The following is a 21,984-nucleotide window of genomic DNA, read 5'->3' as shown; positions in this document are numbered from 1 at the left end:
GTTGAATTGTTTTGTCATTGACAGCTTATTATGTATTGATACCGGTCTATATGTAACTAGAGCCTCTCCTCATTTAAGCTGTTTACCATGACCTTATCATATTATTTAGATTCCTTTTCTTCTATTCTGTTTTATAATGTAACTGATTTAAAATATTCAACAAAAATTAAAGTAAATAAAAAAAATGGGTACATTTGTTAAGGAGAATGGTGGGTACAAGTCAAATTTCTCAAAAAGTCATTGTAGTTTTTGAGAAAATCGATTTTAAAAATGCAAAGAAAAATGTTTTTTAAACTCATTTTTCCAAGTTTAAAAAACATTTTTCTTTGCATTTTTTCAATCGATTTTCTCCAAAACTATATGGTCTTTTTGGACAATTATTTTTTTCACTTGTACCCACTATTCCCTTTAAAGTGGTCTAACACCCAGCATTTCAACTTTGCTTTAAAAGATTGCTTACAGCTTATAAACTATTATGCCAGATTTTTTTTTTTAGCAGAAATTCACTGAATGGATTAAACATGACATTTTAGTGCTGCATTTAGCTAGAAATGCTCCTCCGTGCTTGCTTGTTTAGTTACAAATGTATCTATCTACAATGTAACAAACAAATACTGCTCTGAGAGAACAAAGAGGGCTTCCCCGGCAGGCTTTTCAAAGGTCTATTTGTATATCAAATAAAGATACATTTTGTAACTACAGATAAGAACGGATGCGGATTCCTAGTTAAATCCAACACTAAAATGTCATGTTTAACCCATTCAGTGAATTTCTGCTTAAAAAAAAATCTGGCATAATAGTTTGTAAGCTGTAAGCAATCTTTTAAAGCAAAGTTGTAATGCTGGGTGTTAAACCGCTTTAATATAGGTCGCAATCTTGGTGTCAGTAGCTTGTATGGGGGCTTTGCTATTAACTTCCAAAGTCGGCACAAAATTACACAAAAATTTCGCAATACTACGCACATTTTTTGGCGAAATGACGAATGACTACGAAATCAATTTAGTTTGAAAATCGTAATTACGTATAGGCGTAATTATGAAAATGTACGTGAAAATTATCGAAATCGTATTTTTGCTGATTACGATCATCACTACCCTGCGCCCAGCTCACAGGTAGAGATGACCCGAATGGTTCACCAGGAGAACTTTGGGTGGTTCGCGTTCGCCATGTAATGCGAACTTTTCCGGAACTTCGATTCGCCCCCATAGTGCGCCATTAGGGTCAACTTTGACCCTCTACATCACAGTCAGCAGGCACATTGTAGCCAATTAGGCTACACGCTTTCCTGGAGCCACTCACTCCCTTATATAAGGCAGGCAGCGCCGGCCATTACACTCACTCATGCACCGGCAGTAATTAGTGAAGGGACAGCTGCTGCAGACTCTCATAGGGAAAGATTAGTTAGGCTCTTGTAGGCTTGTTAGCTTGCTCCTGGCTGATTTTTATTGCTAAAATAGCACCCCTCAACAGCTCTTTTGAGAGCTAATGTTCTCCTGATGTGGTTTTTTTTTTGTTGCCCACTGACACTATCTGTTGCAGCTGGACCTTGGTAATTGCTATTACTGTGCCAGCCAGGCCCTGCCTAACTATGTATACTGGGACACCTACCTATGCCTACCTAACTACTGGGGCACCTACTTACCTATACGGGGACACCTACCTATGCCTACCTATACTAGGGGACCTACCTATGCCTACCTACCTATACTGGGCCACCTACCTATGCCTACCTACCTATAGTGGGAAACCTACCTATGCCTACCTACCTAAACTGGGACTCTTACCTATGCCTAGCTAACTACTGGGGCACCTACCTATGCCTACCTACCTATACTAGGACTCATACCTATGCCTAGCTAACTACTGGGGCACCTACCTATACTGGGACTCCTACCTATGCCTAGCTAACTACTGGGGCACCTACCTACCTATGCCTATCTACCTATACTGGGACACCTGCCTATGCCTATTTACCTATACCCAGGACAACTACCTTTGCCTACCTACCTATACTGGGGCACCTACCTATGCCTACCTACATACAAGAAGATAATAAGGTCGTTGCTTCATTGTGGACAGACCACATTTGATCAGCTGGACAGTCACTGTTGTTCTATCATTGAGCTACCACAGCCCGGCGACCATATGGGCTTAAAAACCGCCACGGCCTTCACTCTCGCCATGTTGCGCACCAGTCCAGCATGGCCGTCACTACACAAACAGCTGTTTGCGGTGCGTTACACAGTGAGTTTGGTGTGTCAGTGTGAAGCAGTACTCTAATTACACTCCCTGATTGATGTATACACATGCAAGATGTTTTAAAGCACTTTAGGCCTGCAATTTAGCATTCAATGTGATTTCTGTCCTTAAAACGCTGCTGTGCATCAAATCCAGATTTTTCCCCGGGACTTTTGGCATGTATCCCACTCCGCCATGCCCCCCTCCAGGTGTTAGACCCCTTGATACATCTTTTCCATCACTTTTGTGGCCAGCATAATTTTTTCTATTTTTCAAAGTTCGCATCCCCATTGAAGTCTATTGCGGTTCGTGAGAGTTTGCACGAAAATCAGAGGTTCGGGCCATCTCTACTCACAGGCGGTGTACATATACATACGCAAGTAGGGAAGAAATAGAATACAGAAAGAAGGAAGGACAAAAGGAAAGAAAAAGAAAGAAAGACACAAATCTGACTCCTGCATAACTAAATGGACTGTGATGAAAAACATACAATCACTCAGGGTGGCTCCTGGGAGGAAGGAGCAAATATATTTGCATTAGGGATGGTCGGAAATGTCAATTTCTGCAGAAATTTAAAATAAAAATAAAATAAAAAATATATCTTTTTTTTTTATTGAACTGAAAGAAGCAGTGAACGACATCTCTGCACGATTACAGGAAATGGGAAACCGCATAAAAGACCTGGAAAACCAATGTGACATTACTCTATTACTACTATATTACATGCCATATGTAGAGGATAACAGGACATACATCCGGTCTCAATATGAAAGAATACTGATGCTAGCACAGAAACTAGAAACAGCAAATTTGGGATTTAGAGATTTGGGGGTAGTGTTAGCAAAAGTGTTAGCAAAATTGAGCTTTACAGAATCACTGTAAGGAAAACTGAAAGTTAGTTTTAAGAGGAATATTGGAAGGAAAGTCAGTTTTAGAGTTACGGTAATAAGGGTATAGTTAACGTTTCTGACAGGTTGCTACATTGTTGTAACAGCAATGAATATAATACTGTATGTACCTTGAAAAATAAAAACTACATCATGTTTTCCACTAAGAAATTAACAAGTAAAATGTCTTGATTTATCCAACAATTTAGCAACAATTGTCAATTTGTAGAAGGCATAATAGGGTGATGCATAGTTTTCTATATTGTTTCTCTCACCTGCAGTGTGGACAGTGCAGAGGATCAGGAAGGCAAGGATGGAATTCATGGCTCTGGATCGCAGATTTCTGCTTCAATTGGTGGTTCAGATGATAGGCAGGTCTTCTTGTCTCAGTTCCCTGATCTGTGAGATAATTTATTGAAGCAAAGCTGATATTTATACTTTTTAAAATGCCACGTCTGTACCAAGACATAATCTCTTACTTACATTTTGAGGAACAGATCACTCCAGGACATGAAGATCTGTAAACTGAGAACATCCTTGGATGAAAATATTAAAGGATTTGGAAAACTCCTGACATCTAAGAACATCTTCCAAGAAAATGATCACATCTTGGTTTGTAATAAAAGTCCGGATATGGTCCATGAAATTTGTCAATCCCCCTATTTCAAAGATTACTCAATTACAGGGGCACTGTAACGATTGGTGTCAGCAACAAATATTTTTCTGATTATGTGTGATCTGCAGTATCACCAATAATACAGATGCTATACCTGATTATGTGATGATCTGCAGAATCACCAATAATAATAGTATAGCTAGACACAGGACACCCAATGTAGTATAGTGTTTTGTGCAACAGTAATCGGAGATGTTATGTCCCGAGAAGCGGGAGATACAGACACTACTGCAGCCAAGGATTCCCTGAGAGGCAGGGAATCAGACTGTACTGCAGCCAGTGGACACCTGAGGGGCAGGGAACACTGATTGGAGAGATGTAGTGAGGATTGGTCTGCAGCTAGAGATTCCTTGATGAGCAAGGAATCAGACTGTACTGCAGCCAAGGATTCCCTGAGAGGCAGGGAATCAGACTGTACTGCAGCCAGTGGACCTAGAGAGGTAGAAATCCACTTGCTATGCTGCCTGATGGCCTCCAGAGGGGCTGGTGACCATAGGACGGTAATAGCAGCAAGTAACCACCTGAAGGGCAGGTGTCACAGGTGTACAGTAAGGCTGCTCACCCAAGAGCTAGGTGACAGCCAGAAAGGTCAGACAAGCCAGGTCGGCACACACGGACAGACAATGTACAGAAGCAGAAGATTCGGTATCCAGGTACAGGCAGTGTTGGCAACAGATAATCAGATGAGCAGAAGTACCGAATCAGAGGAGTGGAGGGTAGTCAGGAAAGCCAAAGGTCATAACAGGTAACAAATAATGTGTCACAGTCCTAGACTTAGGTGTGAGGTCCTTCGTCTCAACACCTGGGAACTAGTCTAACAGATAGGCAGTGACAATATAGATCTCTCCTAGTCTTGGGTGTGAGGTCCTTGGTCTCAACACCCTGGAACTAGTCTAACACATAAACAGTAGTAATGCAGTTATCTCCTAGTCTTAGGTGTGAGGTCCTTGGTCTCAACACCCGGGAACTAGTCTAACACATAAACAGTAGCAATGCAGTAATCTCCTAGTCTTAGGTGTGAGGTCCTTGGTCTCAACACCCGGGAACTAGTCTAACACATAAACAGTAGCAAGCAATAGTACTTTAAACTATCAATGGAATCTGACTCAGTGTGAATTCCCAGCTCCGGCTGGTTCTAACACACTGTGGGATCTGACTCAGGTCTGAGTGCTAACACGTAACTTGTACACAATCGCTTAAAGGGATAATGTAGGGGGGGGGTCGGGGGAAAATGAGCTGAACTTACCCGGGGCTTCTAATGGTCCCCCGCAGACATCCTGTGTTGGCGCAGCCACTCACCGATGCTCCAGCCCCACCTCCAGTTCACTTCTGGAATTTCTGACTTTAAAGTCAGAAAACCACTGCGCCTGCACGCCCGTGTCCTCGCTCCTGCTGATGTCACCAGGAGTGTACTGCGCAGACACAGACCATACTGGGCCTGCGCTGTGCGCTCTTGATGACATCAGCGGGATCGAGGACACGGCAACGCAGGTGCAGTGGTTTTTAGACTTTAAAGTCTGAAGTTCCAGAAGTGAACCGGAGGCGGGGCCGGAGCATCGGTGAGTGGCTGCGCCAACACAGGATGTCTGCGGGGGACCGTTAGAAGCCCCGGGTAAGTTCAACTCATTTTCCCCTGACCCCCCTACAGTATCCCTTTAAGTGCACATCCTAATTCGTATAAAAGTCCACATATACATCAATCAGGAGTTCTCATATGCCGTTCTTATATGCAGTTTCTTGATCTCTTGTGCCACCATCACCATGGACACCCAACAGTAAACAGACTCCCCAGATGTATTGGCAACTGCTAGACTGGCCAACCATGCACAAATCCAGGAACCTCAGTACTTTAGGATCCTGGTACCGCTGTGATGCTGTCCTTTTAGACCACCATCTTTCTCCACATTGTCCATGCAAAGTACCTCAAAGAAATAGCCTGCATAGCGTAACTCCGTTTAAAACGTAAAACTTTAATTATAAAATTGCACTCACATGCTCCAAGAGGTATTGCACATATAGAGTTTTACGGGCTCTCCCCCGTTGTCTGGCAGGGCACAGCTTGTGTTGGGTCCTCCAGCTCCCCCTCCACTCAGCTTGCAGGCACCACCGCCTCCACCGGCCATTCACTTCCTGGTATGTCCAACCTCCCGCCCGATTGATTTCGGCACTCCCTCGTGACTCATCAGGGGCACGGGAGTTGGACTCATTACTAGGGTTCTTATATCCTTTTCCTCAATGCTGATTGGCTGTTTCCGTCCGCGTCATACGCGTCAATACGTACACGTGATCACATGTTTCCTTCCATCTCTATCGATTGGTCGCGTCCGCACACACTACATGCGTCATTACGTCCGCGTTTGGCCACCATTTTCCGTGTCATACGCGTCACCATGTACGCATCATCCATCCGCATCACATGCGTCAGTACGTACGCGTCATCACATGTTGCCTCTCGGGCTGCACTTATTGGCTGCCTTTATCCGCGTCATACGCGTCATTTCGTACGCGTCAATTTTGACTAGTTTGCAAGCTGATTGGTTGCCCCCATCCCCACTTCCTATTTACAAAACTTCCCCCCCATTTTACCTCCGTTAGCCATCCATGTGGGTGCATTCCACACTTAGGGCAACTGTATTCAATGCAAGGGATATCCTTATTACAAGGAATATGGGTAAAGCTTGTTGCTACCGGGGCCACCCCTTCCTACACTCGTACCTTACAGCCCACCCTGCAAAGGGGAAGGCCCGTTCACATCATCTGTCCACACTTCATTACATACGTAGTCAATTAAGAAACCCCCCTAAACACGCTCATGCTATCCGCACTTCATTACATACATAATCAGTTAAAAAGACCCCCCCCCCCCCCAAAAAAAAAAAGCTCATATTATCCTCATATGTCTTATATCCCCTTTATATACATCCTGTTGTTCTCTTAAATCATCAACATACTATCAGTTGTCAGCTATAAAACAATTTAGATCCAGGTCAATGTCCAACCCTCCTGTTTGCAAACTCCCCAGCCCATAAATCCACCTTGTCTCTTTCCTGGATTTATGTCGTACCTTATGGCAACCCCTCCGCCCATACTCCATCTTTTCAAGGCCAGAAAAATGTAGCCCCCCCGGATTACATTGGTGGTGGGTTCTGAAGTGTTCTGACACACTATGTCCTCCAAACCCCTTCTTAATATTCCTGATATGTTCCATCACCCTAGATTTTAATGCCCTGGTAGTTCTGCCTATGTATTGTTTCCCGCACCCACACCATAACAGGTATACCACCCCTACTGTGTTACATGTGGTGTTCTGTAGTATCTTGAACTTTGCCCCATTTGCATGGGATGTGACCTCATTTATCTTGCTGCCCTTAGCCTCTTCACTTGCCTTGCACCCCCTACATGGAAAGAACCCCTTTTGGTGTCAAAAGGCTTTCTTTTTGTTCTTAGGCCCCTCCACCAGGCTGGGTGCCAGTATCTGTTTCAAATTAGGGGCCCTTCTGTATAAGAACTGGGGCCTCTCTGACAGTATCTTCTGGAGTGTTCTGTCCTCCTTCAGTATATGCCAATGTCTCCTGACTACATCCTCCATTTCTCTATGCTGGCTGGAGAATTCTGTAACAAGTGGTACCACATACTTCGTGCCCTCTTGTGTTCTTCCCCCCTAATCAACCTACCCCTGTCTTTCTTCCCTATTTCAATCACCTCTTTTTATAACTCTGCTTCTCTGTACCCTTTTTCTTTAAACCTTTCCACCAGCGTGTGTGATTGTTGCATATAGTCCTCCACCCTGCTACAATTCCTTCGAATACGTGTGAATTGTCCCCTTGGGACCGCCTTCAACCATTGTGAATGGTGGCAACTTTTTGTGGACAAATATCCATTCCTATCCGTGCTTTTGAAAAACGTACGTGTAATGAAGTGCCCATCTTGTTTCTCTATTTCAATATCCAGAAAATATATAATTTTAGTGTCACATTCCATCTCAAGTTTTATATTCAGATCATTGTGATTCAAAAACTCCATAAACTTTTCCAACTCCTCCCTCCCCCCCCCCATACAATAAATAAATCATCAATAAATCTCTTCCACATTAATATCTTCCCCTCCTGTTGTGAATTTTCCAATACCAGTGATTCCCATCCCCCCATAAATAAATTTGCCAGTGAGTGTTCGCAACAGCAGACAACTTGCAAGTGACAGGCAAGTCCTATATATACTAAAAGTGCTCCACAGTGCCGCCCCAGACACTCAGCCAATCCAGAGCATAGCTGGAGTCAGCTGATCGGCCTGATCAGCTGACTCCCCTTCTAGCAGCATAAAGGTCCTGCCGCCTGGCGCGCGCACGCGTAGCTCTCCATCTGTGTGAACTAGAAGGACCAGGCAAAGCAATATGCTGGCTGAGATGCGGAGATAGCCGCCATGCCGCTTGCCCATGCGGCGGTATCTTCGCTATTCCTTACAGTAACCCCCCCCCTGAGGAGTGGACCCCGGACACTTCCTACCCGGTTTCTCAGGGTGTAAGTCATAAAACTCTTTTTTTCAATTCCTCAGCATGCATGTGACAATCCGGCACCCAAGTTCTCTCCTCCAGACCATACCCCTTCCAGTGGACCAGATACTGCACAAAATTTTGCACCAATCGAGAATCCAAAATCTTCTCGATCTCATACTCGGGTTGGTCGTTAACCATCACAGGGGGGGGGGAGGGGGAGGAATCCACATGCACAGCAGGCTTCAACAGAGACACATGGAATGATCTCACACCTTTCATGCTAGCTGGGAGATCAATCGCATACGTGACGTCATTAATCCTTGTGGACACCGGGTATGGTCCTACAAATCTGGGTCCCAGTTTAGGTGACGGTTGCTTTAAAGCTAAATGCCAAGTAGAGACCCAAACCATGTCGCCTGGGGAAAACTTCCATTCTACAGACCGTCTCTTATCCGCCTGTTTCTTCTGAGCCTGGAAGGCTTTCCCCAGGTTCCTCTTAACCATTCCCCAAATCTCCCTCAATGCCCTTTGCCAATCCTCCAGGGCCGGAAATGGGGTAGATGCCACAGGTAATGGAGCAAACTTGGGAGATCTTCCCGAGACTACCTGGAACGGGGAGAATCCTGAAGAGGAACTCTTCAGATTGTTGTGTGCAAATTCTGCAAATGGCAAGAACTTTACCCAGTCAGACTGTGCATCTGCCACATAACATCTGAGAAACTGCTCAGGGGACTGGTTTATTCTCTCGGTATGGCCATTGGTCTGTGGGTGGTAGCCTGATGAAAATGAAAGGTCCATCTCCAGCTGATGGCAAAAGGCCCTCCAAAATTTTGACACAAATTCGACTCCCCTATCTGACACTACATTCTCTGGAATGCCATACAACCGGAAAATGTGCTGGATGAAGAGATCAGCCAACTCCTGGGTCGAGGGGAGTCCTTTCAGAGGGACAAAATGAGCCATCTTACTGAACCTATCTACTACCACCCAGATGACCCTTTTGCCCTCAGACTTGGGGAGTTCTCCCACAAAGTCCATCGACAGATGAGTCCAGGGTTCACTTGGCACTGGTAGGGGTTATAGTGTACCCACTGGTGCCTGACGAGAGGGCTTACTCCTGGCACAAACGGAGCACTCTCTTACAAACTCCTTACAATCAGTTGCTAGCATAGGCCACCAAGCACATCTGGCCAGCAAATCCTGAATTCTGGCAGCCCCAGGATGCCTTACATTTTTATGGGAATGGAACAATTGCAGGAGTTGCAGGCGGAAAGGCAGTGGTACAAACATGACTCCCTCAGGCTTCCCTTCTGGAACATCCTGTTGATAAGGGCCCAAAATAGCCATCCAATCCTTCCAGGTCTCGGTAGCTGCCAAGACTATTTTCTGAGGTAGAATGGTTTCTGGGGTTGAGGGTTGCACTGTCTCTGGCTCAAAACACCTAGATAGGGCATCAGCTTTGACGTTCTTACTCCCTGGTGTGTACGTTATGACAAATCTGAATCTTGAGAAGAACAGGGACCAACGGGCCTGTCGAGGACTAAGTCTTTTGGCCCTTTCTATGTACTCCAAGTTTTTATGACCCGTATAGACAGTGATAGTATGCTCTGCCCCCTCTAACCAATGCCACCATTCCTCGAAGGCTAATTTAATGGCCAAAAGCTCTCGATTGCCAATATCGTAGTTCTTCTCAGTGGGAGAAAACCTACGGGAAAAGTAAACACAGGGTGAAGTTTGCCCTGCAGACCAGAGCGTTGAGACAGTACAGCCCCAACCCCGACCTCTGAGGCATCGACCTCTACAATGAAGGGGAAGGTGACATCCACATGTCTCAAAATGGGAGCAGAACAGAACAGTTTTTTCAAAGTGGAGAAGGCTGAATGTGCCTCTGCTGACCAGTGGTACGTGTCAGCCCCTTTTTTGGTAAGGCTGGTGAGAGGTGACACTACCGAGGAAAAACCCTTGATGAATCTCCTGTAGTAATTGGCAAAGCCCAAAAATCTTTGGAGTGCCTTCAAACCCACAGGTTGTGGCCACTCCAAAACAGCTGAGACTTTTTCTGGATCCATGGAGAGACCAGATGTAGAGATAATATAACCCAGAAAAGGGACGGAAGTGACCTCGAAGAGGCAGTTCTCTAATTTGGCATACAGTGAATTCTGTCTCAATTTCTTCAAAACGAACTTGACATGTTTACGATGTTCCGTCAGATTAGGGGAAAAAATCACTATGTCGTCTAGATACACTAGCATGAATTTCCCCAGTACCTCCCTGAAAACCTCATTGATCCACTCCTGGAAGACGGCAGGGGCGTTACACAACCCGAAGGGCATAACCAGATACTCGTAGTGCCCGTCGGGCGTGTTGAACGCCGTCTTCCATTCGTCACCATCTCTAATCCGTACTAGGTTGTATGCACCTCGTAAATCCAGTTTGGAAAAGATACTGGCATTGGTCACCTGAGCAAATAAATTGTTAATTAAAGGCAAAGGGTAACGATTTTTTACTGTAATCTTATTCAAACCTCGGTAGTCAATGCAGGGTCGGAGGCCTCAATCCTTTTTCTGTACGAAAAAAGAATTCTGCCGCAGCTGGTGAGCGAGAAGGGCGGATGAAGCCTTTGGCCAAATTCTCTTTGATGTAATCCTGCATTGCCACCTTCTCAGGTCCTGACAGATTATAAAGGTGACCTCTAGGAGGCATACAACCAGATCTCAAATCTATGGGACAATCGAAGCTACGGTGAGGCGGGAGTTTATCTTCGGACTTGGGACAGAACACATCAGCGATTGCCGCATACTGTACTGGCACCCCTTTAACCTGAATCTTGGTAGCGCAAACAGTAACTTTCTCTAAACAATGATGATGACAATGGGCCGACCAGCTCTTTAACTGACCTGAAGCCCAGTCAATCTGAGGAGAGTGAAGTTGTAACCAAGGCAGACCAAGAATAATGGTAGAGGTTGCCATCTGCAGAACCAGAAACTGTAAAGTCTCTTTATGTAACACCCCTACATTACACACCAACAATGGGGTCTGAGAAAGAGGTTGTCTACTCTGTAATGGAGAGTCGTCGACCGCAGTAACCTGAATCTGTCGGTCTAATGGAAGTAAGGGAATTCCCAACTTTTTAGCAAAGTCATAATCTATGAAATTGGCCGCAGAGCCGGAGTCTACAAAGGCTTCAGTGGGGACAGTCTGACCTTCCCACATGATGGAGCAGGGAAGGAGTAGATGATTATTGTTTAGAGGTAGAGACTGCTCGCCTAGGCTATTACCTCTGACTACACCTAGGCGGCAGCGTTTCCCAACTTCTTAGGACAATTCTGAACCCTGTGACCCTCCTCAGCACAGAATAAACAGAGTTTTTCTGATTTCCTGCAATCTTTTCCACCTGCGTCAATCTAGAGTGTCCGATTTGCATCTGCTCTGGTGGAGGTGACGAGGGTGGAGAGGAGGCGTAGGAGACATATCTTACAGCATTTCTACCCTGGGACTGTTTTTGATAGCGTAAACGGCGGTCTACCCGTACCGCTAAAGTGATTGCCTCGTCAATGGACTTAGGCTAAGGATGTCCCAACATCAACTCGGAAACTGCATCAGATAGACCTGACAAAAAACAGTCTAACAGTGCATATGTTCCCCATCTAGCTGATACAGCCCACTTTCTGAACTCTGCCGCATAAACTTCTACCAGATTTCGACCCTGGCATAGGGTTTTTAGCTTCCGTTCAGCGGTGGAAGCAATATCCGGATCATCATATATAATGGCCATAGCTTTAAAAAATTCCTGAACTGATCTCAGAGCCTCATGCTCTGCATGAAGACTATATGCCCATGTCTGTGAATCCCCTGACAAAAGGGTCTATATAAACATAACTCTCTGAGACCCAGTTCCCGAGAGGATAGGCCTCAACTCAAAATATGATAGCACTCGATTTCTGAAATTCTGAAAGTCAGATCTATGTCCAGAAAACTTTTCAGGTACAGACATGCGAAGGTCTGTAACTGGAGGGGATCACACTGCAATCACAGCCGTTTGGAGAACCTGAATTGACCCAGACAAAGCGGTGATTTGAGTCTGTTGGCCATCAAGCACCTTGATGAGATTATCCACCGAAGTGGCTAAACTGTCAACTCGGCTGTGTAGTACGTCCATATTGTTTGGTCTGCTGTTCTGTAACGATTGGTGTCAGCAACACAGATTTTTCTGATTATTGGTGATCTGCAGTATCACCAATAATACAGATGCTATACCTGATGATGTGATGATCTGCAGGATCACCAATAATACTAGTATAGCTAGACCAGTGGTTCCCAACCTTTTATGAGGTATCGCCCCTTAGGGGAAGACGACTCGCCCCTGTCGCCCCCCTTCTCCTCTTAGTACGGTATACCCTTACGCCAGGTGGTGGTGCCAGTGGAGGGGGTAGCGCTGTGACCTTGCCAGCTAACAATAGCCAGTGACTCAATTACTTTGCGCCAATTCCCTTACCGGTGTAATGTCGGCTATTGCAGCCCCGCACGTTGTGCAGCCCCGCATGCGCAGTAGGAGCCTGCGTCCCATTAAATTGTGCAGCCACGTAAAACGTCCTAAATATCTCCGCTTCCGCACCACGTACACTCCCGAAATTTTCAGGGGAGGGAGGGGACCCCCAGATCTAGCTCTGTGCCGAATTGCAGCCTCGGGAACTAGCGGGGCTCGGGGGCTGCAATTCGACGCAGAGCTAGATCTGGGGGTCCCCTTCCTCCCCTGAGTACGTGGTGCAGAATCGAAGATATTTCAGGTAAATAATATCTAACTTCCCACTGAGCATGCGCGATACTCAGTTAGGAAGGCTGCTTCCGGGCTGCAATATCTGACATTACACCTCCAGCCCCGGAACCAGCATGCGCGATACTCAGTGAGGAAGGCTGCTTCCGGGCTGCAATATCTGACATTACACCTCCAGCCCGGGAACCAGCATGCGCGATACTCAGTGAGGAAGGCTGCTTCCGGGCTGCAATATCTGACATTACACCGGCGCGTGACCAACGAGCCCTGAGGAATTACGCAACTCTATCATGCACACTTGCATATTTTATACAGATCATATTTTTTGCCCATAATTTTCTTAAAAACGAGTGACACTGCGACACTTTATTTTTTCTGCCTTTTCATACTGATCGCCCCCCTGTCGCCCCCCCCCACAAATTTACCGCTCCCCTTAGAACTTAAATCGCCAACCTGGGGGGGGATCGCCCCCAGGTTGGGAACCATTGAGCTAGACACAGGACACCCAATGTAGTATAGTGTTTTGTGCAACAGTAATCGGAGAGGTTATCTCCCGGGAAGCGGGAGATACAGACACTACTGCAGCCAGTGGACACCTGAGGGGCAGGGACCACTGATTGGAGAGATATGGTGAGGATTGGTCTGCAGCTAGAGATTCCTTGATGAGCAAGGAATCAGCAGGGGGCACCAGCGTGCAGGATATTCCCTCTCATCTGCCCCCCTCCTAACTAAACTGCATGGGATACTACAATAAAATTAAAAACAATGGTGCATGAGCCAGCCTGGGGCCCCGGGAACTCTCACTGCCCGGGGCCCCAGAACCAGCATCTAACACCATATATGAGTGCAGCCAAACACTTGGAGCTGCCACCCCCAAGGCCTGTCTCCTACTGCTCTAAAACTTACCAAACACACAAATGGAGAAACTCACTCCCAAACAGTTCTCTGCTGCTTTATAAAGCCTGCAGGCTGCTTATAAGCCAATGAGAAGTGCACACATAATACACCTAGCTTGCAGTGGTTAATCAAGCAGAAGCTGAGCAAGTCAGCCAGTAGGTTGGAGAGGGCTTCAGTTGCATATAGACAATGACTATATGACCAGCAGGGGGCACCAGCGTGCAGGATATTCCCTCTCATCTGCCCCCCTCCTAACTAAACTGCATGGGATACTACAATAAAATTAAAAACAATGGTGCATGAGCCAGCCTGGGGCCCCGGGAACTCTCACTGCCCGGGGCCCCAGGCTGGCTCATGCACCATTGTTTTTAATTTTATTGTAGTATACCATGCAGTTTAGTTAGGAGGGGGGCAGATGAGAGGGAATATCCTGCACGCTGGTGCCCCCTGCTGGTCATATAGCCATTGTCTATATGCAACTGAAGCCCTCTCCAACCTACTGGCTGACTTGCTCAGCTTCTGCTTGATTAACCACTGCAAGCTAGGTGTATTATGTGTGCACTTCTCATTGGCTTATAAGCAGCCTGCAGGCTTTATAAAGCAGCAGAGAACTGTTTGGGAGTGAGTTTCTCCATTTGTGTGTTTGGTAAGTTTTAGAGCAGTAGGAGACAGGCCTTGGGGGTGGCAGCTCCAAGTGTTTGGCTGCACTCATATACGGTGTTAGATGCTGGTTCTGGGGCCCCGGGCAGTGAGAGTTCCCTGGGCCCCAGGCTGGCTCATGCACCATTGTTTTTAATTTTATTGTAGTATCCCATGCAGTTTAGTTAGGAGGGGGGCAGATGAGAGGGAATATCCTGCACGATGGTGCCCCCTGCTGGTCATATAGCCATTGTCTATATGCAACTGAAGCCCTCTCCAACCTACTGGCTGACTTGCTCAGCTTCTGCTTGATTAACCACTGCAAGCTAGGTGTATTATGTGTGCACTTCTCATTGGCTTATAAGCAGCCTGCAGGCTTTATAAAGCAGCAGAGAACTGTTTGGGAGTGAGTTTCTCCATTTGTGTGTTTGGTAAGTTTTAGAGCAGTAGGAGACAGGCCTTGGGGGTGGCAGCTCCAAGTGTTTGGCTGCACTCATATATGGTGTTAGATGCTGGTTCTGGGGCCCCGGGCAGTGAGAGTTCCCGGGGCCCCAGGCTGGCTCATGCACCATTGTTTTTAATTTTATTGTAGTATCCCATGCAGTTTAGTTAGGAGGGGGGCAGATGAGAGGGAATATCCTGCACGCTGGTGCCCCCTGCTGGTCATATAACCATTGTCTATATGCAACTGAAGCCCTCTCCAACCTACTGGCTGACTTGCTCAGCTTCTGCTTGATTAACCACTGCAAGCTAGGTGTATTATGTGTGCACTTCTCATTGGCTTATAAGCAGCCTGCAGGCTTTATAAAGCAGCAGAGAACTGTTTGGGAGTGAGTTTCTCCATTTGTGTGTTTGGTAAGTTTTAGAGCAGTAGGAGACAGGCCTTGGGGGTGGCAGCTCCAAGTGTTTGGCTGCACTCATATATGGTGTTAGATGCTGGTTCTGGGGCCCCGGGCAGTGAGAGTTCCCGGGGCCCCAGGCTGGCTCATGCACCATTGTTTTTAATTTAACAGATAGGCAGTGACAATATAGATCTCTCCTAGTCTTGGGTGTGAGGTCCTTGGTCTCAACACCCTGAAATTAGTCTAACACATAAACAGTAGCAATGCAGTAATCTCCTAGTCTTAGGTGTGAGGTCCTTGGTCTCAACACCCGGGAACTAGTCTAACCAGTGCTGGGCCGAAATTACGCATTAGCGTAATTACGCATCGTAATTCACTACAAATGCACCGTAAGCGTTACGTGTAAGGTTACGGTATTACGCGTAATTAATTACGCGTAGACCATAGGGTTACGTTTTACGCGTAACAAATTACGCGTAAGACAGTAAACTCCCATTGAAATTACACAGTCTGCCGTAATCGCGTAATATTACGCTCCCGTATAATATAAAAAAGTCGCCGACTTTAAGGGTTAATAGCAAAGCCCCCTTAAGTGCTAAGAGCCTCAAATTTGGAGAATATATTAAGGAGATCAGAAGGAATAAGAGGGAAAAATTTTTTTTCAAAAAGACCTTATAGTTTTTGAGTTAAAGTTTCAAAGGAAAAATATATACATTTAAAAACCCGCCGACTTTAACGGTTAATAGCAAAGCCTGCTTAAAATTTAGGAACACCAAATTCACAGGGTATATTAAGGGGATCAGTGGGAATAAGAGGAAAACATTTTTTTTCAAAAAGACCTTATAGTTTTTGAGAAAATCGATTTTTAAGTTTCAAGGGCGAAAATGTCAGTTTTTTTGCACAGGTAACAATAGTGTTTTATTTTCATAGATTCCCCCAAGTGGGAAGAGTTTTACTTACTTCGTTCTGAGTGTGGGAAATATAAAAAAAAAACGACGTGGGGTCCCCCCTCCCAGACCTCTTTAACCCCTTGTCCCCCATGCAGACTGGGATAGCCAGAATGCGGAGCACCGGCCGCGTGGGGCTCCGCACCCTGACTATACCAGCCCGCATGGTCCATGGATTGGGGGGTCTCGGAAGGGGAGGGGCAGCCAAGCTTTCCCCTCCCCCTCCGAGCCCTTGTCCAATCCAAGGACAAGGGGCTCTTCTCCACCTCCGATGGGCGGTGGAGGTGGAGGCCGCGATTTCCTGGGGAGGGGTTCATGGTGGCATCTGGGAGTCCCCTTTAAAAAGGGGTCCCCCAGATGCCCACCCCCCTCCCAGGAGAAATGAGTATAGAGGTACTTGTAGTACCCCTTACCCATTTCCTTTAAGAGTTAAAAGTAAATAAACACACAAACACATAGAAAAAGTATTTTAATTGAACAAAAAACATAACCACGAAAAAAGTCCTTTAATATTCTTAATTAACCATTAATACTTACCTGTCCCTTTAAAAGCCAGTTCCCACGCAATATCCTCGGAAATATACTAATCAGTTACAATGTAACAAAGTTATTACAATGTAACAACTTTGTTACATTGTAACTACGCCGCACCCGACGTCGTGTTTATTTACTTTTAACTCTTAAAGGAAATGGGTAAGGGGTACTACAAGTACCTCTATACTCATTTCTCCTGGGAGGGGGGTGGGCATCTGGGGGACCCCTTTTTAAAGGGGACTCCCAGATGCCACCATGAACCCCTCCCCAGGAAATCGCGGCCTCCACCTCCACCGCCCATCGGAGGTGGAGAAGAGCCCCTTGTCCTTGGATTGGACAAGGGCTCGGAGGGGGAGGGGAAAGCTTGGCTGCCCCTCCCCTTCCGAGACCCCCCAATCCATGGACCATGCGGGCTGGTATAGTCAGGGTGCGGAGCCCCACGCGGCCGGTGCTCCGCATTCTGGCTATCCCAGTCTGCATGGGGGACAAGGGGTTAAAGAGGTCTGGGAGGGGGACCCCACGTCGTTTTTTTTTTATATTTCCCACACTCAGAACGAAGTAAGTAAAACTCTTCCCACTTGGGGGAATCTATGAAAATAAAACACTATTGTTACCTGTGCAAAAAAAACTGACATTTTCCGCATTTAAAAGACATTTTCGCCCTTGAAACTTAAAAATCGATTTTCTCAAAAACTATAAGGTCTTTTTGAAAAAAAATTTTTTCCTCTTATTCCCACTGATCCCCTTAATATACCCTGTGAATTTGGTGTTCCTAAATTTTAAGCAGGCTTTGCTATTAACCGTTAAAGTCTGCGGGTTTTTAAATGTATATATTTTTCCTTTGAAACTTTAACATCGATTTTCTCAAAAACTATAAGGTCTTTTTGAAAAAAAAATTTTCCTCTTATTCCTTCTGATCTCCTTAATATATTCTCCAAATTTGAGGCTCTTAGCACTTAAGGGGGCTTTGCTATTAACCCTTAAAGTCGGCGGCTACCTAACATTGATCCATGCGTCAACTTTTCCGCTTGGCAGCATGACCTTACGCATTAATTGCTAGTAGGATTTTACGCGTAAACCTATAACGTAATAACCTGAATTACGGTATACTTACGCGTAATTGCGTAAGTGCTATGCGTAATTATAGACATGTACCGAAATTGACTGTCTATGCCGTAAGCGTAATTTCGTAATGCGTAATAGCGTAAAATTACGCGTAATGATCCGTAAGCGTAGCTTTCTCCATTACGACCAGCACTGAGTCTAACACATAAACAGTAGCAAGCAATAGTACTTTAAACTATCAATGGAATCTGAGTCAGTGTGAATTCCCAGCTCCGGCTGGTTCTAACACACTGTGGGATCTGACTCAGGTCTGAGCGCTCACACGTAACTGTTCGCAACAACAGACAACCTGCAAGTGACAGGCAAGTCCTATATATACTAAAAGCGCTCCACAGCGCCGCCCCAGTCACTCAGCCAATCCAGAGCATAGCTGGAGTCAGCTGATCGGCCTAATCAGCTGACTCCCCTTCTAGCAGCATAAAGGTCCTGTCGCCTGGCGCGCGCACGTAGCTCTCCATCTGTGTGAACTAGAAGGACCAGGCAAAGCAACATCACGCTGCTGCACGGCAGCAGCCGCTGGCTGAGACGCGGAGATAGCCGCCATGCCACTCGCCCATGCGGCGGTATCTCAGCTATTCCTTACAGTCACTATGGCGAAAAATTGTACAATTTAAAATATGTGCAAACATATACAAATAAGAAGTACATTTTTCCCAGAGTAAAATGAGCCAAAAATTACTTCTCTTCTATGTTGCTGTCACTTACAGTGGGTAGTAGAAATCTGACAGAACTGACAGTTTTTGGACTAGTCCATCGGTTCATGGGGGATTCTCAGTGATTTATTTATTTTCAAAAGCACTTAGTGAATGGTAGTTGCTCTGTCCAACTGTCAAACAACTGTAGCGAGCAGGGATGCTGGCCAGCATCATTGTTTAAATCCCTTTAGGGAACATCTTTATAAAGAACAAAAGCCTTACTGAGAATCCCCTATGAAGAAATGGACTAGACCAAAACCTGTCACTTCTGTAAGATTTCTACTACCTACTGTAAGTGACAGCAACATACGAGAAAAGTAATTTATGGCTCATTTTACTCTGGGAAAAACATACTTCTTATTTGTCTATGTTTGCACATATTTTAAATTTTACAATTTTTCGCCATAGTGCCCCTTTATTAAGGAGGAATGTATTTATTTATTTATTTATACCCAACCTACAGATACTTTTATCTTAGGCATAAAGGGCCTTCATCTCTTCTGGATATCTTCCTATCTTGTTGGAAAGTCATTCACAATCTCTTACTTGGATCCGATCTCCTCTCCACATCCTTTGTCTATGGAGGTACCTCGAGGCTCTGTCCTTGGCCCCTTCCTTTTTCCATAAACATGCATGGCCTTGGCAATTTAATCAGCTAATTTTGGTTTGAATACCACTTATTTGCAGATTGTACAGAACTGTACCACTCAGCCCCAGACCTTAACTCCCTCCTCAATAGAGTTGCCACCTCATCATTTAAAATACCGGCACATCTAACTTATACAGGCTCTGGGGCTACTCACACATAATCAGTGCGTAAACTGCATCTAACTAGCCACAAGGCATGTATAATTCATATCTATGTGCTGGTATTTAAAGTGATGAGGTGGCAGCCCTGCTCCTCAAGCATGTTCCTGGCTGCTTGTCTGTTATATGCTTTTTCATGACCTTTCACTTCTTAAAACTTAACAAGAGTAGAACAGAACTAATCATTTATCCACTGTCTCTGTTCACGTCTCTGCCTGAAATAACTGTAAATGTTGATGACAACCCTATAACTTCAGTTACTAAAGCACAGTGCTTAGGGGTAACATTTGACATTGGCCTCGATTCATAAAGCATTCCCGCATTCGGAAATGCAGAAAACCGCTCACTTTACCGACCACACAGCAAAATATGTATTCATAAAGGCTTTTCCCGCATGAAAAGCCGACATTCGCGAGCAGAGTGATCAATCACCGCCTTGCGCGGTGATTATCATAGCAAAAGTAACAAATGTCAATTCATAAAGATTAGAGGTAGCGGTATGCGGACGGGTATTACCGCTACCTCTGATGTGGCGAGAAGCATGCGGAATACAGTGCAGTGAATGGGACAGACCGAGTCCCAAGCAGCTGCAGAGAGAACACCGCACGGAGGGACTCCGCCAGCTTCTCCTGTTTCCGCATGTCTCCCGACAGCCTAACGCCTGCCTACAGCGGAATATCTCCGCACGCCTGTCACAAGTAGCAAAATTTTTATGAATTACCACCCTGAAAGCGGAAATACCGACAGCGGTGTTTCCCCGCTCGACGTTACCTTCCCGACAGCACTTTTATGAATCGAGGCCATAGTCTCTCTCTTTTATTCCTCACATTCACTCCCTAACCAGCTCCTGCCATCTTCAGCTCAAAAACATATCTCACATTTGACCTGTTCTCACTCAGGACAAAACCAAAATGTTAGTACATGCTCTTATAATATCTTGTCTGTACTATTGTAATGTATTGCTTTTTGGACTACTAACTAACAGTCTGGCACCACTCTAATCTGTACTGAACTTGGCTGCTCGTCTCATTCATCTCTCCTCTCGCTCTTCCTCTGCTGCTCCTCTCTGTCAAGTTCTTCACTGGCTGCCAATTAATCAGATGATCCAGTTCAAACTCTTAACTCCAACTTACAAAGCTCTCCACAATCTCTCCCCCCCCCCATACATCTCCTCACTAGTTTGCACATACCAACCCAGCCGCAATCTCAGATCTACACAAGACCTTCTATTGTCCTCCACTAGAATTACCTCCTTGCATACATTTATACAAGATTTCACATGTGCTTCATGCATCCTCTAGAATGCCTTTCCACAGCATATCTGCTGTGGAAAGATTTAAACGCTCCCTCAAAACTTTTTTGTTATTGCCCATCCACCATCTTGGATGCGAGGACACCATCCAGACATCCATACTGGTTGCACCTCCCAAAGGACATCCCCAGAGCCTGGACCCTGGCTTTTAAAGGGACACAAGAGCATGCAGGCTATGTCTCACCGACAGACGTTTGAATCCAGGTGAGACCTGTCCTGGACAGGGCAAATTATCTATTGCACATATTGGTCTTAGAGCACTCTTCTTTTTCTGTATTTTGAGGCAATGGCAGACACAGTTGGAAGATTAAGCAGAACAAGTGCCATGGAGTGCCTGAGGTGCTGACAATAAGAATCCCTATTAGTAGCTGTGAAGGGCTGGTAGGCACCAGATCCATATATAGGGCGTGTTGGCTGGCTGACCCCAGGTGCCGATACATGCTGTCTGACAGTGCCACTATCTCCTTGCGACAAGCTCCCCCCCTGCTAGTTACAACTCGTCTCCTCCTCCTCTCTCTCTCCCAATCTGTACTGTCCCCCTCTTTTTCATCTCTTCTTGTGGGCACCCATGTGACATCCCTGCACACATCATCATCATCATCCACCACTTCACTTGTATCAGACACCTAATAAGCACCAACATCATCCTCACACCTTACGTCCATGTGTGTACTGATGCTTGACTGAGATACATCACGTGGTGTGACATCCTTATCGTCTTCATCTTCTGCCATTAATGGTTGTGTATCACATCACACGAATGTGGGAACCATTCTTCTGACATAACAAGTGGAGAGGCTGTGGAGCTAGAGATGGTATTGGCTGCTGGCCGAGTGCTAAGTTGTTGTTAGGTTGTCAGAGCGGGAGGAGGATGCTGTGTCAAGGTTCCGTGTGGAAGCTGCAGAAGATGGGGTGTGCTGTGTAAGCCAGTCAACTAATTCCACTGCATTTTGGGTGTTGATGGTATGTGCCCTTTGAACACTGGACATTCTTCCAGGGCCACAGGAAATCACAGCAGGACAACCTCGAGGACCCTTGTAGGGTGGCCTGTCACTGCCTCAGTCTGTCATTGTTTTTATTTAGGGTACTGTGCCTGCAACAAGTGGAAAGTAATGCACT

The 21,984-nt window shown here is 45.7% G+C and overlaps 1 protein-coding gene across 3 annotated transcripts in view; it reads right to left on the bottom strand.

The window, feature by feature from the left end:
- The window catches only part of LOC137523126 (lymphocyte antigen 6 complex locus protein G6d-like), a 53,530-nt gene that overhangs the window by 22,069 nt on the left and 9,477 nt on the right, over positions 1-21,984 (bottom strand). The window contains exons 2-3 of one of the 3 annotated variants that reach the window (XM_068243358.1): positions 3,609-3,650; positions 3,401-3,524 (exon numbers count right to left, since the gene is read on the bottom strand). In XM_068243358.1, the coding sequence (XP_068099459.1) occupies positions 3,401-3,449 (49 nt within the window). In that variant the 5' untranslated portion in view covers positions 3,450-3,524; positions 3,609-3,650. Of the gene's footprint in view, positions 1-3,400; positions 3,525-3,608; positions 3,731-21,984 lie in introns of those variants that run through there. The other 2 variants (XM_068243357.1, XM_068243359.1) reach the window with 2 other exon arrangements.

The sequence above is a fragment of the Hyperolius riggenbachi genome, chromosome 6 (genome assembly GCF_040937935.1).
Source record: "Hyperolius riggenbachi isolate aHypRig1 chromosome 6, aHypRig1.pri, whole genome shotgun sequence".
In the NCBI taxonomy this organism is placed as follows: Eukaryota; Metazoa; Chordata; class Amphibia; order Anura; family Hyperoliidae; genus Hyperolius; species Hyperolius riggenbachi.
Note: the sequence above shows the minus strand (reverse complement) of the source record. Positions and strands in the feature narration are given on the sequence as shown.